Source organism: Pseudovirgaria hyperparasitica (genome assembly GCF_010093815.1).
Source record: "Pseudovirgaria hyperparasitica strain CBS 121739 unplaced genomic scaffold EJ05scaffold_5, whole genome shotgun sequence".
Lineage (NCBI taxonomy): Eukaryota > Fungi > Ascomycota > Dothideomycetes > Acrospermales > Acrospermaceae > Pseudovirgaria > Pseudovirgaria hyperparasitica.
In genome coordinates, this window is record NW_022985553.1 from 503,768 (window position 1) to 528,706 (window position 24,939).

The window sequence follows — 24,939 nt, forward strand, 5'->3', positions numbered from 1 at the left end:
TAAATCTATATATAAGAAGTCTTTAAGCTTAAATAGATAATATAAGATACGGTTTAATAGAGTTTATAGTAATCTCTCTAGTAAAATACTACGTAAGTCTCTAAATAGATTATAGTACTATATCTCCTTTATTAAAGAATTAACTTATTTTATATAGATCTATTTTATAAAGTATAAGTCCGAAGCTCCCGAAGTTATTATATAATTCTTTATATATATTAAGAAGTAGTTTAATATAGGTATTAAAGAATTTATATCTAACTAAGGCGGTAAATATATTACTAAAAGTCTTTAAGACTTCTTTTATAAAACGGGTACTATATATATTACCTCTCCTATCTACTCTTATAAGTCGAATAGTATAGCTAAAAGATTTAACTATATAGTTTAAATATTAGTAAGATCTATTCTCTCTTCTAATACTAAGTTAAAATTCTAGACTAAAGTAATTTATATAATAACGTTTATTAAGAATATTATACTATATACCTCTCTTCTAATAGTTAATATACTATATTATACTCTCTTTAGTAAGAAGCCTTCTATCTAAAACTTATATCTATTTAGAGTTACCTACTATATATATATCCCGAAAGAAGTACGAAAGCTAGATAGTAAGCTTCTCTATAGATTAGAGAAAGGTATTCTAGTTAGCTATAGTAAATTAGATAAAATCTATAAGTACTATATTCCTAACTATAAGGTTATTATTAAGTTATAAGATATTACTTTCGTACTCTTTAATCCGAGACTACTTCTATAGTAATCTCTTTCCTTAATTATTATAGAAAGAGATAGCTCTAAAGAAGAGTCGGATAATAGAGGAGTATCTTATAATATACTAGTCGTAATCTAAAATATATAGAACCTCTAGCCCTATATAGAAGATATAATAAGTCTTACTAAGATACTCTAATAGAGATTATCTACCCTTTCTTATAGTAGGACGTCTCCTACTATATCTAGAGTAAATTAACTAAAATTCGAATCTTCCTCTAGCTATAACCTACTATATAAAAGTCTATATCTATTAAGATTATCTTCTAATATATCTTATTTTAGAAGGAAACGTAAGTATATAATTTATTTTAATAACTCTATAAATTTAGTAGATGCGGAAGAGAAGAAAATAATCTATACTCTATTAGTTAATACTACCTTAAATATAGATATTCCTTTAAATCTAAAAGAGGCTAGGAATTCTTCTAATTAGTATTAGTAGTAAATAGCTATTAAAAAGGAGCTAAGAAGTTATAAGATTAATTAATTATAGTAGAAAGCTCTACTTACTACGAATATCCCTATAATAGTTAGCTCTAGATAGGTATTTAATATTAAGACTACTATAGATAATACTAAAGTTTATAAGGTATATCTTATTATATAGGGCTTTACGTAGAAATATAGTCTTAATTATAATAAAACTTTTATACCTATTATTAAATATAATTCTCTTTATATTATACTCTAATAGGCTATATAATTTAATAAGTATATTTACTAGATCGATTTTAATACTATCTATCTAAATAGTAGTCTATCTAAAAATATCTATATATGATACCCGCTAGACTTTAAAAAACTAGGTAAGATTCTTAAGCTCTAAAAGGTAATTTATAGATTAAAATAATCTAGTTAGAAATAGTTTTATACCTTATATAACCTTCTTTAATCTCTTAAATTTGAATAGTTATAGTTTAATCTATATATCTTTATTAGATATATTATTATTACTATCTATATTAATAACCTACTACTTATAGAGAAGAAACCTTATATTTAATACTTTAAGTAATAGATTATAGAACGTATAAAATATAAAGATCTTAGAGAAGCGCGCTTAATATTAGGTATTAAGATTAATTAATCTTAAGAAGACTAAATTAAGCTTTCTTAAAAGGCTTACTCTTAATATATTCTAAAAAGGTTTAGTATAATAGATTATAATAGTAGAAAGACTCTAGTTAATATAAATACCTTTCTAATAAGATCGGAAGAAATTATTAATTAAGAACGCTAGCTTATATATATATAACTAATTAGATTACTTAATTATCTCGTTACTAGTACGCGTCTAGATCTTACCTTTATAGTTAGAATATACACTACTTTTAATACAAATCTATTAGAGTAATATACTTAAATAGCCTTTAGTATATTATAATATATTAAGTATACTATCAACTAATACCTTATACTAAAGAAATCTAAAGGCGTAATAGAAATTAATATATTCTTAGATACTTCTTAGGGTTTAGATTCTAATACCGCTAAGTCTATCTCTATATATATTCTTTAATTAAATAGAAGCTTAGTTACCTAGAATAGTAAGAGATAATTATATATTACTAAGTTAATATACAAAGTAGAGTATATAGCCTATTTAAAGACTATAAGTTACTTATAGTAGGCCCTACTAGATATAAAAGAGATCTTTATAAGTTATAATATTCTAGTTCCTTATCTTCTTATAGATAATTAAGCTGCTATAGTACTTATCTAAAACTAATAAATTACGGTATAGTCTAAATATATAGCTATATATTATTACGTAGTCCGTAAATTATTTACTAATAGAGTTATATCTATATAGTATATTATAAGTTATAATAATATTACTAATATAGGAATAAAAGAACTACCCTTACTACTACTAGATTAAATAAAGATAATAATTAGTTTATAGTAGAGTTATTTCTCTTATAGTTATATCTCTTCTTTATTCTTCTTAGTACTATCTCTTACTATTACTCTTTTAAGCTTTCCTTTATTTAATTATTACTAAGTATATATATATACTTAGTATAGAGAAGTATTATCGGAAGGTACTTTAAGTAAGAGATACTATTTCCTAAACGGGACTAGTGTCTAAACGGTTAAATAGCTTTGACTCTATCCCTAGAACTTAGCTATATATATAATTATAGAATATATTTAATAACCTTAATCACGTCTACTTTCTACTTATAATAGTAGTAAGGTAATCTATATAGACTCTTAGAGATAAACTAAGGTATTGTATCTCTCTATGTAAATAGAGGACGTTACAATCTTTGCCAGCGGCTATCGTTGTTATAGAAGATACGCGTTACTCGTTCTCCTTAAGATGGCTCTGTTTTAGTCTCTAATGCCGCTCCTATGAGGTGCATTATTGCTACTACCTCTCCAAGGTCCCTAGAGTCCTTATTATCGGGCGGGTAGGAAATCTTAAAGAGTCGACGTGTTATATGTCGTATATCTTTATCGTTCTTAAAGTCTTATAGACGAGACTAAGCCCGCTATGCCATATGTATTGCTTTGGCAATAGCTGGTTAAATATCTATGCTATCATTTCTACATGATTCATCGACATAATAGCGCACCTCCGCCGTAACTAGAGGAAGGTAAAGAAGATAGGTAGAGAGTAGGAATACTACTAGAGAAACCATTATAGAGTAGAACGAAAGTTAAAGAATAAAGATTCCGGGAAATTCTTAGTTATAACTTAAATATTATATTTCGATTAAAAAGCGCCATATTTCTATTAAAAAGCGCGAGCGAGGGATATACTATCTACCCAGACCAGTATAACATCGAAGTTGACATTTCTTAGTCTTAGCTTATTGTAAATTCCTCGTCCTCGAGAGTAATTAGCTCCTGCATAGTTGTTGACAACGATCGTATGAGGTAACAAGCTCCGTAAAACCTTGGCCTCTGCTGGAGACACGACCACGTCGAGTTTCTCCGCGCCAGGATTCAGCGGGTGAGCGGGTAGATAGACCCTCGATCTTGGCTGCCAGTGCATCATCGCCAGCTCTGAATGACACTCGGAGAACCATAAAGCCGGCGTAGTCGACCTTTTCGCCCGCAGCGCAGCGGCTGCTGCCCAGGGCAACACAAGCGGTAGCCAAAAGAGCCTCATGTTTAATCCCGCGTAACATCATATGGAACCCTAAACGCGTTTCGACGATGAATAGAGCAATAAGCAACCGATGACCGTGAGTCTGGCGTTGGAAGCCAGTGAGAAGTCCTTACCTAGGTACCGGATGCTTATCCATCTCAGTAAACTCAGACCCCCACGTACGTAATCAACGTCAAGCCGCTAAGACGACGAGGGTCTCAGGGTCTGAGCCTTTTTGGTTCAGACCCTCTTGGAGAAAGGCGTAGCGCCTTGGCGTCCTCTTCGTAGAGAGGTCTGAGTTTACTGAAATAAAGTCACGCAGCAGCATCGTATCGCGATAACCCAAGGGTTTTGAAAGCAGAAGAATCCGACTCCAAAGTTGTTATCCCATTAAGGACTGAATTTACGTACTCAAAGGGATCACTATGTGCTCTATTAGCTACCTGAGAGAACATGTCCTCACGTCAGGAAGCTGTTAAAAGAGAGATCTGATTCAGAGTCGATGCCATATGAGACTAGCAGTTCTCGAGTATTGAAGCTACTCACGTGCAACAACATGATTAGTCTGCTTACTTTTGTCGCTCAGTACTCAGCGTCAAGCACTCCACGCTCGTCATTGGAGATCGTTCGTCTTAGGAGTTCGTTCATTGCAGCTCGAATCGAAGAATCTCATCAGTGGGCAAGAAATGCAAAGCTCAATAGGAACCTATTTCGCTATCTCTCCTCCATCGCCACAGTGTTCCTTCCTTTATACATGATCTAAATAGGAATGACCATATTTCTATCAGTCGAGCCCATCGGCGCAATGCGCATCTCAAGGGGGTAGTCCCACCGTAAACACCACACTCCATTTTAAAGGAGAAAAGAATGATATAGAGAATAGAGAAGGAAGTTCCCTGTCGACTCTGTGGCCTAGAAAACATACGCATGTGGTATCAATAAGAGAGTGCAAACAGAATAAAACATAGACAACGCCACCAAAGAGTAATGCTAATATGTACGATCGAAATTCCCATCAAAGTGCCGTTAATCCGTGGCCGTCATCGTCGTCAAGTGTCATGCATCATCTGCCGAGGGGTTTGGTTTCGTAATCACTAGCCCAACCTTGTTGCTGGTAGCTTTGACCGTTATCTTCGTCCTCGTAGAAATCACCGCCCGAGCTAGCATCAAAGCTACTGCGGGCACTGATGTCGCCTTCATACTCATCAGGAGGACCTGGTGGAAGCGAGTCCCATTGCAACCCAGCAAGAGCCGGATATTGGGCGAGCAGTGCAGCAGGCAAAGCATATCCGCCCGAGGAACCAGGCATGCCCATCCCGCTGTCCATGCTAGGACCGGAGTATTGGCCAAATGCTGAGCCCGCAGACATCTCCATGCCTGGAATTGGTGGTACCATCGTGCTCATCATGCCGTTTTGCTGCTGCATTTGTTGTTCTTCTTGCCAGCCCCTCTCCTGTGCTTCTTCGTCAAGCAGGGGCCGGATGCACACACGACCCGCCTCTGATCGAAAATGTCGTCCAAGGGCATCAGCACGAGCAAATCTGCGGCCACAACCCCAGGTTCCATTTTCTTTGAGGACGCCACGACATACGAACTTCTTCTCTCCAGAGTGGAGACCCTCGTGCCTCTTCCGGTCATGCTGACGTGCGAAAGCTTTACTACAGACGCTACAGACGAAAGGACGCTCGTCGGTGTGCGTGCGAAGATGTGAGCGCAGGTTGTAAGCACGTGTGAATCGCTTTGGACATAGAGAACATTGAAATGTTGCTGGATGCTTCTGTTGGCGCTTCATGTTACCGCCTTCTGTGCCTGACCCTGTTGAGGCAGGTCTGGACGGGTCTGCTAGGTCCAGGATGTAGTCCCGGTTAGGCAGATTGGACGTTGAGGACCGGCGAGATGATTTTGTGGATGGGGACGGAGAGCGTGAAGTGGCAGATCTTGGTGACAGGCCTTGATCATCACCAGGGCTCGAAGCACGAGTGCTTTGACTGCTGAAAGGATCAGACTTTGCGCGCATGCGATTCCGGCTTCGCGCTGGTCATAATTGTTAGTCTCAGTTTAACCAATGATTTAAATATCCTCACATCTGTCTGGAGGACTTAGAGCGTCGCCTGGATGCTGCTGAGCTGGCTTAGGAGGCTCAAAACTTGTTTGTCTGGACGGAGGCGCAAAGTCAATATTGATCTCGGGAGGAGACATCTGATCGGCGTGACCACTATAGTCTTGAACAGTGCCTCCAAGAGTCGGAAACTGTTCCTGTGCTTGGCTGGAATATATGCCTGAATTGGGCCCTAGGCCATAATTGTCGGCCTGTGTAAAAGGGGGAAGCTGATGTTGCTGTGGGAGCAAACTGGGGGAAATATGAGGACTGTGGCCAGGAGACGGCCCTCGATTCTCGTTCAAAGTGAAGTGCCCAAAGCTGGAGAGATCTTGGAACAACGCAGGGTCCTGCTGGGCTCCCAAGAGTGGTGATGGGTTGTTTTCTGGATCAAAGTTGTCTTGGTTCCCTAGATATGGCGAAGGATGTGCGGAGTTTGAAGAGACATCGGAGAAGGTGTCTGACGGTGCTCTGTGGTGACCGAACCTCATGTTCCCCCACTCATTGTTCTGCATATTCTGCATAGGAAAGGCGGCACTAGAGGGATCGAGGGAGGCATGTCTCGAGTGGCCCGGTGAAGGAAAGCCACCTTGGTTCAGGTTCGGCGAATGGTGAGGGCTTATACTTGTGGCGCGGTGCATATTGTTATGCGGTTGTAGGAGGTGAGGAGGGGTTGGTGAGTGGGCTTGCGACGTCGCCATCTGGCTCATGAGAGAGTTCGAGTCTAGCAGTGACGGATCGAGGAAGGTGTTGTTGGAGGTCTGATCGTCAAGGAACGAGGGATCGATAGTGTTTCCAAAGATTCCCGAGCTATTACTGTTGTCAATGCCGACGAAGTGATTTGATTGTGGGTCGAAGCTAGTTTGGTTCAGGTCGTATGGCTGGGCAGAATTCGAATTGAGCTGTGAAGTGAACTGAGGCTGGTCCAAGGCTAAGCCAGTGGCAGTGGAAGGGTCGAAGGAAGCATGTGGCGAAGGCGAAGGGGAGTGCCTTATATGAGCATGCGAGGCAGAGGGAGAGCGACCCCGGTCCATGGTGTAGACAGGGCGAATGATGCTTTTCTGGGAAGACAAAGTGAGAGCTCTGACCAGGGACCCGTCACAGTCTCGGCGGGATATGGGCAGCTCTGGTGCGCGTAACGAGTGGTTGGGAAGACAGAATAGACTGGTGAGAGCCTCAGCTTGCGCGCGAGTCTGCAGAAGGGCGGCAGAAGTGCGGATGGTGGAATGTAGAGGGCGAGGCGCAGCAGTAATTGAGTTGATGTTGGAGTCAAGGATGTATGGACGTGCGACGCGACAAGAGGGGCTCGAAGTAGATTGGCGGTAAGCGGCTAGAAGAGCAAGTTCAGGATGGAAACCAAAATAGACAACAAATCTCGCTCGGCAGCGCTTGCTGAGAGGAAGCTGGCGCGTCGAGTGGAGACAGAAGTGAGAAGGGACGATTGTTGTTCGTGTGCTTGGAAGCGGGCTGTGCAGCGTGCGCGGTGCGAGGGATGAAGGGATGATGAGGTTTTGGAGAGAGATAAGTCAGCAATGCGGCCCCGCTGACGTGGTAAGAAGTTGGAAGATGGAGAGTTTCAGTTATTGAGACGAAGGAGTTTCGCAATCAGATGTAAGCAAAGATCAGATTGAGGATATAGAGAAGGAAGTGTTGTTTGAAGCATTCCTAAGTATCGCGAAATGACAGGAACCAAACCACCTACACTGTTGCATAATACTGTACGAAACTCAGGAACCGGACCAACAGACCAGAAATAGGCAGCAAAGACTGATGGATCATGTGGGGGAACTTGAATCCCGATTCTGTTACGCAGTTGACAGTCCGGTGCAGGTATAATCCAGAATGTAAGCACCCGAAATAGTAGTATATACTTACTGTACTGTTATTAATTACAAGCAAAACGCCAAGGGAGCCAGGACCGGGAGTTTTGCTGCCCGTGCCGCGTAAATGGCCCCTAATTTCTCGCAATTGCCCGCCCAAGAGTCCGTGAATGCAACATTTAGCTTTCTCGGCGTCGTGTTTCTGTGAATAGATCTACAGTATTATCATACGATGACGAATGGAGAGTCAGAACTGCAGAACTGCGATAATTCACTCGCCACACCCTGCTTTCCAAATCAACCTCGTACTGGCTTGCGATTGGCCAACTTCCCGCTCAAGCCACCGCCAAGTGAGCCATGTAGAGCCCTGATACTGGGACTGGGCACATTAGTGACAGTACACTTGCATCCTACTGCCGGTCGATCTCATGCACACTGAACACTCTGTGGTCAACGAGTCTGCAACCGTAACATCCTCATCAACATCTGTGCATGATAAACGCCCTTCCTTCCCCGCATTGAAACCATGATAACGTACTGCACTGCTCGTCTAACCAACTACGGACGCCTCAAGCGCACACGATGCATCGCAATCAATGCTAATTATCTATCCTCGCTGTCCATGCACGCAAACAGCTCTGGAAATACGCGACCATGACTCTTTCTCTCTGTAATAAAGTAAGTCCGAATATAGCAGCCCTGCAGTTACATTTATCGCCATTCTGTCGAATCATATTCCCGCAGTCTTCTGTCCTGGTACGGATGGATCCATGCCTAACCCCACTTCCCGTGCACAGCCTCGCCCGTCGGAGCGTAAGGTGTACTGTACCCACCTGTAAGGCTATTTTGCGAGGCAGACTTGCGCTCAACATCATATGTTTCTATATTTAGAGTTCTGTCGTAGTTACTCCCTGTGCCGCCTTGTAGACTGCCTTCATACCTACCTACACCTAGTCCTGTCGTCTCGTGAGAAGCATGCCCCAGCATCCAATCAGTTGGTATTTACAGCATTTTTGGCTCCATAGCGTATGAAGCGCCAAGCCTATTATCCTAGGTACACACCTAATCACTGAGCACAATGTCAAATCCCCAACTTGATGCTGCCTCTATCGCCCGTCTCTCCTTGCACGATCCTACCTCCTTTGGCATCCAGCACTCCCAAACTCTGCACCGTATAGCGCTTCTACAGCACTGGAACATTTCCCCGGGCTCAAGAGTGCTGGAGATAGGATGCGGGCAAGGTGACTGTACGACCGTACTCGCCCATGCCGTGGGCGAAAACGGGAGCGTAGTGGCGGTTGATCCCGCCGAACTGAACTATGGTATGTATAATGTATGTCGCTGTCAGTCTTGGCGAACGAGCGGAACACGGCGGAGTACCTAATAATACTCCTCCTACCTTACAGGTACTCCCATACCCTCGGCCAAGCACAAGATCACATCTCGCAAGGTCCGCTGGGTAAGCAGATTACCTGGGTACAGCAATCACCGCTGGAGTACCTCTCTTCCTTGTCTCCACGCACTGGTGACAGCAAAGCATTCGACGTTGCAGTACTTGCCCACTGCCTCTGGTACTTCTCTTCCCCTTCACTTATCCTGACGACCTTCCGCGCACTTAGGCAGCATAGCAAGCGTCTCCTCCTTGCGGAATGGTCGTTGGTAGCAACGTACTCCGCCGCCCAGCCTCACGTACTAGCTGTACTCGCCCAGGCCGCACTCGAGAGTCATAAATCCAAAAGTGACTCGAATGTCCGCACAGTGCTGGGACCAAAGCGACTCACCAAGCTAGCCCTGGCTGCTGGATGGCAGTTAGAGAGTGAGGCTCGCTTGCAATGTGGCGAGGGACTGTTAGATGGACAATGGGAGGTTTCAACTTGTCTTTCTGCGTCTTTTGAGAGAGAAGTCGAGCGAGTAAGCGATGAGAGGGAGCGAGGTGTGATTCTTGCATTGCGAGATGCGTGCGAGGCGAGCTTGGAGGGTGTATGTGAGGGTCAAAAGGGTGTTAGGGGAATGGATGTCTGGGCTGCTAGTTTCAGCTAATCAAACGAGTCGTTCAGGGCTATGTAGATTGACTACCGATTAGTACACAGGCTGATTAGAGTTCCGAATAGCACAGTATCGCATGCAGCTATCGTGGCGGAGGGGCCGTATAGGACTAATTACCTTTATTGGAAGGATCCAGTACAACGTCTTGGTAGTACCTTCTCCATCGGTAAGCCGAATTACACGTTACAAGTTCGAATCTTGTAGTATCTACAGTAACCGTCTAGAACTATGTCTCGCTGCTGTGTTCTGCCTCGTCTTACTTCCATTAAGCGTATCGAAACAAACCCCCGCTGATCTGAAAAGACTTAGCCATTCATAGTAGTAGGTAAAGCGCATCACTAAAGTGCAAGTCCTGAATCTCTCAGCTACTGAACCTTGCAAGTCATCCGTACGTCACTGGGGAACAGATTTTGTCCAGGTGACTTGACAATCTGGATGATGAGGTTGCACCATCGAAAGAAACGACTAACAGATGACGAGAAGAAAGCTCATGGTAATCATTATAGAGATAAATTGTATATTGGCGACTTTTTGAGTATAGGTTCCTAGCCACGAAAGCTTGTTACATTTTACTCCCAAAGCTTCTTATGACCGGTATAGAATGGTAGATATAATATTTAGATATCCAGTGCCGAAAGGCATAGAGATTAATATGTTTGTACGTTACTTATAGATAAGCTCATATCTTTTATGAACATTAGACATGCACCTCTATTTTGATGGAGCCACTTGAGTCTAAGTCGTATCCTTATTTGACTGCTGTCAACCAAAACATACCGATGGTCTGGGTACAATTCACTTCAATCAACCTGCAGGACTATTTTATAGACGTCTTGCGTTAAACCTCACGAATGGGCCCCTACTCTGATCTCTGCCTCCATTCCGCTTCGTGAAAGCTGATGCTTTTCTGACACTACTTCAAGATAAATACTAGGGACAAGCCTGAGTATGAGCCTCCCATAACGATAGCTACGATAGTGGCTTTGGCTAAAACGGCTCCTGCTACAACTGGCACGCGCTACATCCTGCTCACGCAAGGGAGACTGGAGAGTTCTAACACACAATGTCACCGCCAGCCCCCATATTTACCCAAACTTCAGCCCGTTACTAGCATTCCATCGCGCGTCTTTCAAAGGCTTCGATCCAGCACTCTGTCCATCTCCAAATTTGATTCCCATTTCCGGTGTCCACATTCCTGCGACCGGACCAGCATTTGCCCTCGTCGGTGTCGGCGCCGTTAACGGCTCAGCAGGCGCCTCTACGGGTGGTTGATTCGCTGCATACGACTCGCTCCTTGCCTCTGCCTTTTTCTGCTCTTTCAAGACATGTGCATTGTCTAAACTTAGACTCGCCATGCCTGTACTTAGATCACTTTCCAACTGACTTGCCTCGGCGCGGCGCTGATATGCAAAATTGCGAGAATCGTCGCGGAACCGAGTGGTGATCTTTGCCAGGTCATTATAGAATCTCCTCCCAACCTCGACGTTGTTGATGATCTCCTTATACTTGAAGAAAGCGTTTTCGAGCATTTGTAGAGCTTCCTCGCGGTGCTTAGAGGATGTGTCGCCTTTTCTAGCGGTCGTGAAGGCCGAGTTGGCTTCTTGTAGGCGACGCACAAGCTCGCGCTGTTCCTTTTCTTCCTGTTTGACCATGGCTTGGTCGTCGTCGTATAGTTCTAGCCGTTTCTCGAACAGGTCTTCGAACTGGACGGCCTCGATATTTTGCATCGGGTAGTCTCGCTCAAGCCGTGCTGCCTCTTTGAGAAGTTCTGCGCTGATGTCGTCTTGTTTAGCCTTGATGCGTAAATGCTCAACTTTTCGCTTTCTTTTGTTTTCAAGCCGGTTCACTTCGTTCAGACATCCTCGCAACTTGCTCGTCTCTTTTTCCACAGCTGGATTCAGAGTGACCCGGCGACTGCTTGGAACAAATTGTTCCAGATCCCGATCTGTTGCACCCAGGAGTGTGATGTGATACTCATGTTCCTTTAGCTTCTTGCGTACGAGACCATCACTGTTATCGGCTTGCTTCAGATAGCCGCCAATTTCATCAATCTGGGCAAACAGCTTAGGCATCGCGTCCACAGATGCAGGCCTTGCCCATCTTTCTGTCCCATATTTACGACGCGCTCTGTCATCCTCCCCTTGTTCTGCCCTAAGTAGATCGACACCTTCTTGATAGCTCGCAGTATCATTGTCTCGGACTTTCTTAGTCTCTTCGATAGATCTTCGTATACGGTTGATTCCATCTTGATCCCTGATTTCTTCGGCGTGAGCAACGAGGCCAGGGGGCAGGCCAAGAGGCTTCTCGAGAGCCTGTAAAGATCCTGGCAGGTTAAGACTTGTGAGCATGTCGTGTATCTTTGCATTGAGCGCTTCTAGCTCTTCAATGATACCATGGTTGATTAGGCGGTCTCTGCGATCGGCGTATATACTCGCGGCGAGGTGCACCGAGTACGGTACAAGTTTCGAGAATAATGGTGCTCCCAATTCAGTCTTCTCGCCCAGCTTAGACGTAGCATTGGCTAGCTCCTCCGGTACCTTTGACGACACCATATTTGCTCTTTCCAACGACTTTAACTCACTTTTTGGCGGCACTATCTGCAGATAAATCATGTCATTATCCTTCTCCGCTCTCTTCAAGTCTTCTTGCACTATGTTCTTCAGACCCGTGAGATCGCCAAGGACGACTTTGTTGATATATCGTGCTTCTTTTAGACCTTCACTCACGCATATCAGGCTGTCGTTCAGCCTCGCGACTTCTTCGCCAAACTGTCGTTTCTCTAGACAGAAGCGAGACGCCCGGTACTGAGCAGCAGCAGCAAAATGGTGGTGCTTTGCTGTCATATGATGTATCCATTCACTGCTAATCGAATCCGATTTGATCCCAGCTTCGCCACTCTCGTTATAGTAGTCTGAAACCTTCGCCGCAAGTTTTGCTATTGAGGAATCCTTCAGACCAGTCTTGATGGCTTTCTGCCAGACACTCTCTTGCGCTTGGGCTAGCATCAGCCGCTCGAGACTCTCCAGCGTCATGATGTCCATGTCGTCGGGTGGTGTAGACCGCATTTCCGGTATGACGGTAGACTTGAGATACGAGAGTACTCCTGCTGCCATCGAGAAGTAATTGCAGGCTATTTTCAAGCCTTGCTCCGTGTTTCGATTCGAGGAAACAGCTAATTGGGAGTACATAGAAGCCAGGTTGAATACGACATTTGCCAACTCAAACCGCAGGTTGTTCTCCGAATTTGGGCGCGAGGTCTGGTATCCTATGGCAGGATACCATGTGAAATCCACCCCAATATCTATGGGAAATTTGCCCGTCAACCATATCAACTGCGCTGCATATGCTTGTATCCTCTTAACGCCACTGACATGTGGCTCTACAGCATGGGCCGCACTTTTTCGTAGCTCATCAATGGCATCGAGATCGTTCTTGAACATGTCAGGGTGCTGATCATATTTCGTGGATATGTATTGTCTGATGGCATCCGACAGTTTGATCGTGTGGGTGCGCCTGAAAGGCAGGAGAAGCATATTACTTAAGTCTGTTAGCAGAGCTCAAAAATGGAACATGACACGACTGACGAAGACATCTTGACATTGACCAACGACTCGGATACATGCAAGCGTGCAGATGTTTACGCGTTGGTGTTAGGAAAAGAATGACGTTCCGCCCCAGTCTTGAGCACCGCCACATGCCATATGGCCGATGCTCTTCACTTGCCCCGCGATTTCTACTAGGCTAGCCACTGCGACTGCTCAAAGCCGCAAGCATTTAGACATCACTAATTTAGGGCGCAATGACTTTCGTAATGCGCTCTAATATGACAGTCTATAATGATCTATGAGATGGTGCGAAAGATCTTTTGACAGTAGAGTCAGATTCTCCGGCCGAGCAATAGTGAGGGCTATTGAGACAGTTCTGATACGCCCGTGGGACACAAGGGCGGCCTGCAGCCCGCGACCAGATGGATATGTAATCCGCGCAAGCAGCCGTGTATCACGCAATCATCAAAGGACAAATCTCCCATATTTAGTCCGTCGCTGCACTAACACACATTCTTGCTCCTTTGTAATCTCGAAGAAAGCACTCGACGTACAAATAGCCACGGCAGCCTCTATACCTGATCGTGAACGTCCTAGAAACCACCACCACCAGAGTGCCTCATCATGTCCACGTACAATAAGTATCAATTCAACGTCAGCATGTCCTGCGGCGGCTGCTCCGGCGCCGTGAAGCGCGCCATGACCAAACTCTCGCAAGAAGATGCTGGTATGTCCTCCATCTCCTCCCCTTGATCACGCTACTCCCTCTCTTTCCATCTATGTTGTCGTCCGCTCTAATTCCCAACAGGCAAGGGCATCAACATCGAAGCCTCACAATTCCTCCATGAACAGAAGTCTCCCGACGAGCCCAACGTATTCATCGCCATCGACAAAGATGCAGATGCTACAGACTATGAAACCGTACTAGAACGGATCAAGAAAACCGGAAAGGCGGTCAACTGGGGCGAGAAGGAGGGTCAGAGGGTTGATGTCTAGTGTGCGTGAGGCAAATGTTGCGGACCCACATGCGAAGAGAAGAGTGAATCGTTATGATACCTTGGCATGAAAACATAAATACATGATTATGGCTCGTGCTGCATGACACTGTGCTTTCTTCGTCGAGTATGTACAACTCACCACGTTACTTGCCCTAATCGTTGTTACAAGCGACTGCAAGATGTCTGTGTGAAGTGGAGATAAAGCACCCCCAGAATGAGAGGTAAGGATTCTGATTACAGGACTGACAAGCCTGTATCGTTCTATGTCTAATGGTGTATCGTAACCAGTGTAATTAACCAAAACCGCAACCTCTAGCAAAATTGTATCCCATGAACGAGTGAACCGAAATGCCTGTTGTTTCTCTTCGCCATGACAATCTAAACGCCTGAAAATAATGCTGCTTTTGAGATTCACACAACGCTAGAACGCGGGGAAAAATCCAACGATGTCGTGTCGGTAAAGAGGATGTGACTATATCGGGTTTGTAGGTGGTGAGTGGTGGAAGTGGAGATCGTAATTCCAGATCAAGCATAGTTCTGTGAGGCTTTGTTACATATGCGCAGTGTTCTCTTTGCGCAGTTGTCGTTGGCGCTGCTCTCGCTGTTCAGCGAAGACCTTCCTGCTCATCTCCAGAACCATCTCGAAGCCTTCGCGTCCCTTGGCTGCATTCTGCGAGAAGCGTTCAACGGTGACTTGCTCGATACTGTTCTTTACTTTTTGCCATCCGCCGCAAAGGGCGGTGATCCGTGCTGTTTGCTCAAGTTGTGTTTTTGTGTTTGGTGCAGAGATGGATGGCTTGTAGATGACTGTTTCTTGTACAGACAGTAGTTCTGACCAGGTCATGTTCATCGAACACATAGTAACCTTCTTCGCCTTCGGATCAACGTATGATGTTTCGTAAACGAGGGAGGTATCCTGGCCGCCCAGGAAGGTATTCAGCCATTTCGGCGCAGATTGCTTGCACGTTATCAGTCGCTCCGTCCGTAACTGTGCTCTCAGATTAGTTCTCTCCTGTGTTCCTGATAATCTTAGGAATACTCACGATGCCTGTGGACGGATCTACACTTCGCGAGAGCGTGTCGACGGCTATCACATGCGGAGTCTTCTCGTTCCATGGACCATATTTCCGCCAGTTTCCAGTCGAAACCTCCTCCCACGAGTAGTCAAACTCGTTTGTGGTGGAGAAGACTTTCATCGCGATACCGCTGAGGGACGGATGAGGTGGACCGTAGATAAAGCTTGTAGTATTTTCGCGTTTGTTTGATGAAGAGAGACCGGGACCGTCGGGCACTAAGCGTGTCGAAAAATTGCCTTGGCAGGGAGGGACCGGTGACTCGGCGGTGCTCTTGTTCGCCGTGATTCCTCAGAATTTTCAGTATACTTCGTTGTTCCTCCTCTTACAATTTCATATCCAGTATCGAGAGGGGGAAGACAATGTCGAAACGCACGCGAGTTACAATTATGGTGGAGATGCGGAAAGAGGGTCACCTGGATTTAAGAGGTGGATCTTTTGTCGAGAAATGCGCTCGAGCTTTTCGCCAACGCTAGCCAAAATACCGATGTGCTGCTCTTGGATTGGTCAATATTTGCCAGCATTAGAGCCTCACCCGTTTTCTTTTCGACAACCTTGGCGTCTTATCATGGTCCACGTTGGGGGTATGCCAGGCTTGTTCATGTTATCAAAGCCAAAGAGACTTGTTACCCCTAAAAGTGTACACACTGTTGTACAATACTTAACACCTTTCTCCGTGGCTCATGTTGTCTTCTTGCTGTGTCAAAACACTATCGTCGCTACAATGAACTGTCTCGGACTTATGTCAGGCCCATCCTGCCGCTAATAAATGTTGATATAAGCATCAGTCCCTGATTTCGGTCGGGGTCTGTCAAGCCCCCTCAGCGCCGAGGTCGGCTGGATGGAGAACGACAAGCTAGAAAACTGGATCAGATCCATCACCTTTGGATGATACGGCATCCCCCTCAATATCTGGTGTGACAATTGTGGTAAAAAACTTTGTTAGAGCTGCATTGCTGATTATGATAATCCTATGAAAGCCAGCTCGCTAAAAGCAGTATACGGTAATCGCCAACGATACCCATATTAGCAAATTTCACGTCATGAGAAGCTTTGCTCGTTAAATATGTTGCCACGACGCAGCTGTTCTACCACATTGTCGAAGCTGTTTTGCTGAACTTTTTGGCTCGCCAGATTGACTGCAAAATCAAGGTCCTGAGGATATAATACGTTGTCGCTACTGCGACAGAGTGCATATATAATGCCCGCATTGAAAGTGTCGCCGCAACCCGTCGAGTCGACTACTACAATGCTGGGTTGCCCAGGAGCAGCTTGGAGGGATGTCCATCCATCAGAACTTCTTGATCTCGTCAAGGCATGCGCACCATCGGCTCCCCACGTACAGCAAAGCGTCCTGGCCACAGGGCTATTCTTGGCTTCGCTTTCAAGACACGCCTGTGCTGATCGGTATCCTCTGCTCTACAGAGATCATCAGAATTAGCTGTCGATAACGCGAAAAGGTGGCTCACTTTTGCCCAGGAACAGGAGTAGAAGATTACGTCTGCCGCTGCTGCTAGAGCTTCAAGTCCGGGTCTTCCAGGCTTCTCAATCTCCACGCTAATAGTCGTGCCAATAAGGGTTTTTCTTATATATTTAACGCATTCCAGCGCGACCTCTGGTATGCGTCCCTGTCAAGCTTAGACTCGCAGACTATGGAAGAGAGATAGGCATACCTCAAAATGGCACCACCGTAACGCGCGCGAAGAGGAGGCTTGTTCAAGTTGATCGATCATGTCCTTAAATTCCATAAAGTGCATTTCAGATAAGCCGTTGTAATTAACAATTGTCCTCGTAGAAGTGGCCTTGCTTTGTATGATGTAACTACTGGCAGCTTCTTGACTGTCCTCCCTGTGGAAACAATGGTCAAACCAGACTCCAGGAAGAGAATTTTTGATTGTTTTAGTTGCAGCACAGTCTCTGGCAGGTAACGTTGCACATAGCTCAAGCCTCAGGTTCCAGTTGTTATCCGATTTAGCTAACTGCTGCAACACCTCGAGTGTGTTTGGGCAATTCCCACCGCGTCTTTGTAACAAGCTCTCAGCCCTGAGCTTTTCATCTTCTCGTGGGTAGTGCGAGACGCTCAGAATTGTATCGAGATAGCAAGCTCCGACGGCAAGAATCACACCTGCCATAGCTCCTAACTCGAAAGTGTCATAAGTCTGAAAATAACTGTAGATAAGATTCGAAGTGGAAGAACAGGCGAACGGCACCTTTTTCAGTGCCAAGGTTGTTTATATTGTACGTGCGACGGTAGCTAGACCTACAAGCTGGCTGGCCAGGAAATAGTTGCGAAGCTGCCCTGGCCTTGATAAGGTCGAGGAAATAGAGCCTTCGAATTCTTCATCTGTCAACGCAGTAGTGTAATGATTAATTATTTGAAAAGTACAGTGCTAAACGGTCTTGTCTGTGCGCTGAATCCTGCCATTGGAATTCCAAAAAGGGGAAGGCGCGCCCGTTGACCGCGTCTGCGCGCAGTGACGCACGCATGCTTCCAGCTGTCCAGAAACTACTGCTTTCGAGGGGCTTACTCAAGCATCTGGATTCAAGATGCAGTGCAACCTCGTCTTGGCTTCTTGACTTCATTGACGATCGCCATGAGCGTATTCATATACCTGGGTACATCGTTTCTACTCTTCCTGGCCTCAATATATCTCTTACCATCGTTTCTCGTCACCTCCGCACGATTGCTAGGTTTCGCGCTCATCAAGGGCTCTCAGGGACGACGCGAGCTTCTCACTACGCGTACTGAGCTTGACAAGGAGAATCAGGGACCTTCAACACACAGTCCAGGTTCCTCTGAACAAGAGGAATGGGAAAAGGCTGAGACTCATGACTCAGGTCGACCGAAGCATGACGTGAAGACAGACAAAGACTGGGAAGGCATCATCGGTTTCTTTCATCCATTTTGGTGAGCCTTGACGTCTTTCATAAGTAAAGTCCTACTAACACACTGACAGTAATGCAGGCGGTGGAGGGGAGCGAGTTTTATGGGCCGCAATCTTAGCAACCCAGAAACGTTGGCCAGGTGCCATCTGCGTTGTATATACCGGGGACCATGATGTTGATAAGATTTCTATGCTTCAACGTGTGAAGGAGCGATTCAATCTCGACATCTACTCTCCGACAGTCCACTTTCTTTACCTCACCTCTCGTCGATATGTCTTGAGTTCCACATGGCCTCACTTCACGCTTCTTGGCCAATCGGTGGGCTCTCTCCTCCTTGCCTGGGATGCCTTTAGCCTTCTTGTACCAGACATATTCGTTGATACTATGGGCTATTCATTTGCCCTCGCGTTCTCACACTACTGTTTTCCAAACGTACCCACTGGTGCATATGTTCACTATCCTACGATATCAACAGATATGCTTAATAACCTATCAAAAGACGGGCAAGGCGTGAATGCAGGCACAGGAGAAGGATTTCGAGGAAAAGTAAAGCAGAAATACTGGCGCCTGTTTGCAAGATTATATGGCTGGACTGGTGGTACCATCGACGTTGTGATGGCTAACTCTACATGGACGAAGTCGCATCTGCGCAAACTATGGAGTCCTTCCCGCGAAGCAAAAGGCATGAAAGAAGAAATAGAAGCCATCTTCCCACCCGTGGCAGTAGAAGAGCTCGCGAAACAGATCGAAGTCAGCGAAGTAGGTGAAGCAGAACGCGGCCCCTTCCTCCTATACATCGCGCAATTTCGCCCCGAAAAGAATCATCAACTAGTTCTGGAGGCCTTCGCAGAACTCGTCAAAAACTCACCGAAAACACCAAAGGGCACACCAAGGTTAATTCTCATCGGCTCCGTGAGAGACGGGGATGACGCATCGCGCGTCTACAAGTTACGGATTCTCGCCCACGAACTCCGAATCAAGGAACAGGTGGAATTCATATGCGATGCCTCTTGGCCACAAATCCTCGATTGGCTACGGCGCTCCTCCGTAGGAGTAAATGGCATGTGGAACGAACATTTTGGTATTGGCGTTGTAGAGTATCAGGCCGCGGGATTGATCAGTGTGGTGAATAATAGTGGAGGACCGAAGTTGGACATTGTCATCGATATTGATGGAAAGCCTACTGGGTTCCATGCCTCAACGGCCTCGGAATATGCTGATGGTTTTTTGAAGGCTTTGGAATTGCCGTCAGACCAAATTTTGGCAATGAGGCATCGTGCGCGGAAGAGTGCCGAGAGGTTTACGGAAGGTGCGTTTGCGAGGAGTTGGATCACGCAGATGGAGAAGCTTGTTGATATGCAAATACAACGATATAGATAAGTGGCTATAAGTGGCTTGCTATGTGCGCTTGTATCTATGGATATCATCGAAATTCGGCTCGGTTCAGTGATCTAAGTGAAACATTATGACGTCTATTTCGTCGGATTAGTTGCTATATTCTTAACGTGCTGTCGGACTGAGCTGCACTGTCTGTAGGTGACAGTTGTGGGTTCGAGCTAGACAGAGCAGAAGACCTTACATATGTAGGTAATCAATCAATCACATTTACACGTCACTCACGCGTCAGCTTGTGATGTATGAGAAGTCTAAAATTGTAAAGAGTTGTATAGATAGGTCAACCACCTATACGCACACGAATCAGAAAAGTTCGAGATAGGCATACACCATCTATTACCCAGAACTCCAATCGCTCGATCAATCACGCCATCGGTCTTGGCCGGCCGATGTCACTTCTGTGTATCATCCACAACAAGCTCGTCCGTTCGCCAGTCACGCTTATAGGGCAGCAAATACGACGGCAACGACGGCTCCAGCGATTCCTGCTCCGACAGTGATATGACCGGCCGCACCGGTCTGGACCGGGTTGCCTGCGCTGTCTGTAACCGTGCCTGAGGTGGGCGAGGCACCAAGGGGGTTTTGGGGTGACACCTCTGTGTAAGTGATTAGTACGGACGAGTAGGCGAAATTCACGGCGGCAACGCCGCCAGGTGGAAGTAGGAGAGCTCTTACCGGTCGTTTGGGTGGCAGCACCTGATTGAAAAATCATGTCAGCGTTATTTAAGGTACCAGGTAACAGGGAGGTTTAGAAGAATGCTAGATATGACTTACTACCTGTTGGGGTAGACGATGGGTTAGAGGAGGGAGTTGGGTTGGAAACCTGATGACCCTTTTCTTTGCAGGCGTCGGCAAAGGCCTTCAATGCAGTATCGGCGGAGTCGCCGCAAACTTCTTGAATGGAGCTCTGAACATCGGATGCGTTGTCTCCGCAGATGGAGTTGAAGTCGGCAATATTATCTTGAGTGCTATATGGCCTTGTCAGTCTACAATCTTTCGTCATATATCCGCTTATTGATGCTTTTCCCAAGACCGCGCATATTTGGAATCGATATCCGTTGGGGGATTTACTTGATTGCAGCAAGCATGCACGCTGGTGGTGTGGCAGCAGCCAGATTGACAATGGCGGCGAACGCAAATAGAACGATCGATTTGTACATTTTGAAAGTGGTTTTCGGATAATGTATCTGCCAAGTATGAATCGGAGAAAAGGAAGACTGGGAAACGGTCGGAAGTATGAGTATACGCGTCGAAGTCGGATGAGTTGGAATGAGTGTATGGGTCGCCGGGGCGCCGAAAGAGTGACCAGTAAAGAAGAAGTGAGAAGAAAGTACAGTGAGAGTACAAGTCAAGTAGATGGTTTCGTGACAGGAAGAAGTGAGGTTGAACGAGTGGAAGTCAACTGGGCAGAAAGGAGAAATGGAGCGATACCACGTGGGGATTAGCGGCTCCGAATGATTACTGCGACCGGGTCGTCCTGAAACAACAACCTACCTCATGTCTGGACACTAAATATAATCATAACGGCTAGTCGCTGGACGACGGAACGTCTCTCCTCAGTGCACCTGTTTTACAATACCTCATGTTGCGGACGAAATCATTACTACGAACACTGGTTAGTCAATATTCATAAGGGTGTTGCGAACTCAACTAGGGACTTCCACACGAACTATAGATTCTGCGATTTTATGTGCCTCTTCCTACCTACTGCTACCCACTGCTACGCTGTAACCAAGTATTCACAAAGTCACCTCCACAAGAACGTACCATAGGTTCAAAATGCTGCTCAATTTGGCCACGTTTCTCCGGATAGTATAGCAGCGAATGGGACCCGTTATGGGCTATGCCTTCAAAATGTGGAGATGTTTCATGACACTGGAACCCTCACGAGATTCGGAAAAGCTTGCAGTTGTGTGAAAGGTGGGATCACAGATTTAGTCTCTTTTAACGATGTATCAAATCGATCAAGACAAGCTGCACCGAAGCTATGACCATAGCGCCAAGCCATGATATTGAATATAGCTTCCATCCCATTGGAACTCAACTTCCCAAATACATACACATTCACAATGCCACCTCGACTGCCATGCACCGCTCCTCGTATTTTCCGCCCGTCCCTTCGCCGCATTCCCTGTCGCACCCTCATTGCCGCTCCAAAAGAAGGCTCCGGGCCCCTCCTAACGCGGCGCCCCGACCGCGAACTCCCGAACATTCCCTCACGCTGGCGTCACCTGCGCACCGTCCCCATCTTCCTACTTGTCCTGGGAGCCTCTGCCGCCGGAATCTTCAATTACCAAAAATCCTCCTCCTCGGTGGTGTCCAGCACACTATACGCGTTACGAATGAGCGATGAAGCGCGGAATATTCTGGGCGACGAGATATATTTCGCCAACAAGGTGCCGTGGATCTGGGGCACGATTAATCAGGTGCAAGGACGGATCGATATTAGTTATAGGGTGAAGGGGACAAGGAGGAGTGGCATGATGCGCTTTGTGAGTGCGAGGAGGGAAAGGATGGGGTTTGTACGTGTTCATGTAAACGAAGGGAAATGATCTGAGCTAATCTGTTTAAAGTTTGAGACGAGCGAGTGGAGTCTGACGCTAGATGATGGAACAGTGGTGCAGTTGTTGATGGAAGATGGGCCAGATCCGAGCGCGCACACTGACGATGAGGAGTGGGAGGAGCAATGAATGGCGAAACAGATTTGAAGCAAGAGGTTATTTCTATCTTAAAGAAATAAGAAGAATATAAACAGAGAAACGAGGGGTACCAATGATCTCTTCCTATAAGACCGCCACAAACGCGCGTTGCGGCGCACCAGAGTCGGATATACAGCTGAGACGGCCGTGGGAAACGGCGCATTGGTGTATATTAATTACAGTGCATATATGCTTCGTATTGTAAGATACAACATTAAGCTGTGCATATAGCTTTCCGAGAAGCCATTGACTTCTCTCACACATATACTTGCATTCTTTAAAAACGTAGACTATATTGCTGAGTGCTGTGTTTATGAACGCGCTGTTCACTCACCATTATACAAAGGCGCAACGATCATGTAATGGAGCTAGGAACTAGAATGATTGCCCTGAGCTAGATGTTGCGAACTATTCTCGCGGTCGCTGAAGCTGAGCGAAAGGGTGTGTATTGTAGCATACGTGTCACGTGTCACACCTCTCAAGGAATGTTTCGATACAGAACATAGAAAGTTGTGTAGTGGATTTCCGATTGAACTCACCTTTTAGGTTCATTCGTCAGATTACTGTTATATAGAATAAACTGCCGCCAACATGCGCCATGGCCTGTCTATCATTTTTTCTCGACTAGTCCAACGCCCATGTTTCTCAGAATGCGGCTTCCTGCGCCGTGTGGATGCGAATTGAGGATGATGGGAGCTGTTGTAACCTTGCCCAGTTACATGTCGATAGTCTCGTGGAATGTGAGAACACCATTAGCACTGAGGAACCCGTCGACACCTTCAGGTAGACGTGCAAATTGGGGTGCAGCGACTTGGGGAACGGTAGCTTGACCTCTAGCGACGTTGGGCTCGTTCACCTCGTTCGATATGTCGGTGACCAGTACAAGACCGGCAGTTTTGATGGCTTCTACAAGCGCCGGTGCGAGATTCTAGTGATCATCAGTCAATGAAGAAAGTACTATAACGACTAAAACTTACCAATAGGCGTGAGCTGCACATCAAACCCATTAGATTGTTGTCCCTAGCGATCTGGACTGCCTCCTTCACTGATACCGTTGTCCGCCCACTGCTTTGAACGGCTGGAGCATCTGTAGGAGCTGCTGCTAGGCCAGCACCAAGCTCATTGCACAGAAGGACAGGATCTATGTAGTAATTAGTGGCTGGAAGATCGTAAGAATGATCTACTGACAATTAGGTTGTTTCCAATTGAGGGCAGTACAGATATCCTGGTTGAACGAGGAAAAGACTACCGAGCGTACATAGCTGTCAGATGCCTCACGCAGCTGCCTTGCATGATCAAAAACGACCGATAGGAGAGAGTCTGCAAAATCATTGATGTTCTGCGTTGGTCCCAGTCTTGCACGCTCTTCTTCTACGCGATTCGGGTATAATACATGGAGTTCAACGTGGACTGATGGAGGCAGCATTGCAAGTGCTTCGTTCAAGGTCATGTGAGATGTCGCCAAGGCCTGATGGATCTGCGGGATGTTTTCGAAGGAAGTCTTAGGGGTATCTAGTAATAGACCTTCGTCCGTACGTCGTCTTCGTCCTACGATGATAAATTCCTCGTATGTCAATCTACTGACTGCAACGTCCAGGCCACAGTGGTTGATTGTCCATTGAGGGTAGAGAATAGGAATGCCATCACTAGTAAGTTGAACGAATATCCGGACATACTCGCCAGATAAACTAGATCCTGTGATTAGAGCATTTGGATGCGAATCGAACTGGCTAGTGGCCTTCCAGTATGTGGCGAATTGAGTGATCTCTAGGGGCATGCCATGGAAAGGTTTGACGACTTGGAAAGTGAAGCTAATACTGCCAATGACTTTTGACCTCGGATCAAACAGTTCCATATCGCAGTAGCCAGAACTGCTTGACTTCCCCGTGAAGCGGCGCGAGAGTGCTACGGCATGCGCAATAAGCTTGGAACCAAAGTTGGGGTAGAGCTCAAAGTCGATCGTAAAAGAGTCTAGGTTGTCAATTTGGAATGAAATCATCCGTGCGTCTTCCTGGATGGGAAGATGAATGTTTCTTGGAATCAAGTCTGTGGACTTTGACGATACTGTAAGTCTTGCAGCGGGATATTTTGCGTTGTCAAAGAATTCGACTGGTTTGGCTCCAGGTCTTCCAAAATTGAGTACCACAAAAGTTTTGGATTCCAGGAAGTTGTGCCCATATCTCCTGACTGGTATGATTGGTGGCGGTAAAGACAAATCTGGTATTCCTTCTACCTCTATAGATAATGTAGCCGGGGTTGTCGAAGATAAAGGCATGGCCCCAAGTATTGGAGGAGATATCTGCTGCGGACGGTGGGTGGATGGAGCGGTGACAGCAGCCAAGAGTTGTATACATCCTAGGTGGCCTTCCCATGTCGCGTAGTACATAGCAGACAGTGATTTCTCATCTCTTGCATTGACATCAACACCACTCTGTAGCAAGATCTGTAAACATTCTTGATGTCCCTCACTGGCAGCGTGAAACAAGGGTGTCCATTGGT

The 24,939-nt window shown here is 45.8% G+C and overlaps 10 protein-coding genes across 10 annotated transcripts; 4 read left to right on the top strand and 6 right to left on the bottom strand.

Annotated features, from left to right (window-relative positions):
- Positions 1–3,477: 3,477 nt before the first annotated feature.
- On the bottom strand, positions 3,478–3,989 carry EJ05DRAFT_474680 (uncharacterized protein). The gene has a single exon (XM_033743653.1). It carries the CDS (start codon positions 3,899–3,901, stop codon positions 3,524–3,526), a length of 378 nt encoding a protein of 125 aa, XP_033602050.1. The 5' UTR covers positions 3,902–3,989; the 3' UTR covers positions 3,478–3,523.
- Positions 3,990–4,793: 804 nt separating this feature from the next.
- On the bottom strand, positions 4,794–7,283 carry EJ05DRAFT_303264 (uncharacterized protein). Its single transcript, XM_033740620.1, has 2 exons — positions 5,965–7,283; positions 4,794–5,914 (listed from the first exon to the last, which is right to left on the bottom strand). The coding sequence occupies exons 1-2, from the start codon at positions 7,010–7,012 to the stop codon at positions 4,944–4,946; spliced, it is 2,019 nt and encodes a 672-aa protein (XP_033602051.1). The 5' UTR covers positions 7,013–7,283; the 3' UTR covers positions 4,794–4,943.
- A 1,593-nt stretch (positions 7,284–8,876) lies between these two features.
- Positions 8,877–9,952, top strand: EJ05DRAFT_531192 (S-adenosyl-L-methionine-dependent methyltransferase; the record flags this gene model as incomplete). Its single annotated transcript, XM_033749008.1, has 2 exons — positions 8,877–9,124; positions 9,205–9,952. The coding sequence occupies 2 exons, from the start codon at positions 8,877–8,879 to the stop codon at positions 9,836–9,838; spliced, it is 882 nt and encodes a 293-aa protein (XP_033602052.1). The 3' UTR covers positions 9,839–9,952.
- Positions 9,953–10,483: 531 nt separating this feature from the next.
- On the bottom strand, positions 10,484–13,718 carry EJ05DRAFT_509333 (BRO1-domain-containing protein). Its single transcript, XM_033748087.1, has 2 exons — positions 13,429–13,718; positions 10,484–13,381 (listed from the first exon to the last, which is right to left on the bottom strand). The coding sequence occupies exons 1-2, from the start codon at positions 13,434–13,436 to the stop codon at positions 10,930–10,932; spliced, it is 2,460 nt and encodes an 819-aa protein (XP_033602053.1). The 5' UTR covers positions 13,437–13,718; the 3' UTR covers positions 10,484–10,929.
- Positions 13,719–14,013: 295 nt separating this feature from the next.
- Positions 14,014–14,774, top strand: EJ05DRAFT_509334 (uncharacterized protein; the record flags this gene model as incomplete). Its single annotated transcript, XM_033748088.1, has 2 exons — positions 14,014–14,116; positions 14,198–14,774. 2 exons carry the CDS (start codon positions 14,014–14,016, stop codon positions 14,383–14,385), a joined length of 291 nt encoding a protein of 96 aa, XP_033602054.1. The 3' UTR covers positions 14,386–14,774.
- On the bottom strand, positions 14,476–15,889 carry EJ05DRAFT_509335 (MSF1-domain-containing protein). Its single transcript, XM_033748089.1, has 2 exons — positions 15,431–15,889; positions 14,476–15,375 (listed from the first exon to the last, which is right to left on the bottom strand). Exons 1-2 carry the CDS (start codon positions 15,581–15,583, stop codon positions 14,938–14,940), a joined length of 591 nt encoding a protein of 196 aa, XP_033602055.1. The 5' UTR covers positions 15,584–15,889; the 3' UTR covers positions 14,476–14,937.
- A 612-nt stretch (positions 15,890–16,501) lies between these two features.
- Positions 16,502–17,833, bottom strand: EJ05DRAFT_536886 (D-sorbose; the record flags this gene model as incomplete). The annotated part of the gene is made up of 3 exons (XM_033749342.1): positions 17,134–17,833; positions 16,930–17,088; positions 16,502–16,879 (listed from the first exon to the last, which is right to left on the bottom strand). The coding sequence occupies exons 1-3, from the start codon at positions 17,590–17,592 to the stop codon at positions 16,502–16,504; spliced, it is 996 nt and encodes a 331-aa protein (XP_033602056.1). The 5' UTR covers positions 17,593–17,833.
- A 128-nt stretch (positions 17,834–17,961) lies between these two features.
- Positions 17,962–19,960, top strand: EJ05DRAFT_463031 (UDP-Glycosyltransferase/glycogen phosphorylase). Its single transcript, XM_033742702.1, has 2 exons — positions 17,962–18,368; positions 18,418–19,960. Exons 1-2 carry the CDS (start codon positions 18,055–18,057, stop codon positions 19,724–19,726), a joined length of 1,623 nt encoding a protein of 540 aa, XP_033602057.1. The 5' UTR covers positions 17,962–18,054; the 3' UTR covers positions 19,727–19,960.
- A 315-nt stretch (positions 19,961–20,275) lies between these two features.
- Positions 20,276–20,912, bottom strand: EJ05DRAFT_474688 (uncharacterized protein). The gene is made up of 2 exons (XM_033743654.1): positions 20,417–20,912; positions 20,276–20,337 (listed from the first exon to the last, which is right to left on the bottom strand). The coding sequence occupies exon 1, from the start codon at positions 20,742–20,744 to the stop codon at positions 20,490–20,492; it is 255 nt and encodes an 84-aa protein (XP_033602058.1). The 5' UTR covers positions 20,745–20,912; the 3' UTR covers positions 20,276–20,337; positions 20,417–20,489.
- An 884-nt stretch (positions 20,913–21,796) lies between these two features.
- Positions 21,797–22,724, top strand: EJ05DRAFT_474689 (DUF1783-domain-containing protein). Its single transcript, XM_033743655.1, has 2 exons — positions 21,797–22,263; positions 22,315–22,724. The coding sequence occupies exons 1-2, from the start codon at positions 21,811–21,813 to the stop codon at positions 22,429–22,431; spliced, it is 570 nt and encodes a 189-aa protein (XP_033602059.1). The 5' UTR covers positions 21,797–21,810; the 3' UTR covers positions 22,432–22,724.
- The last annotated feature ends 2,215 nt before the right edge of the window (positions 22,725–24,939 follow it).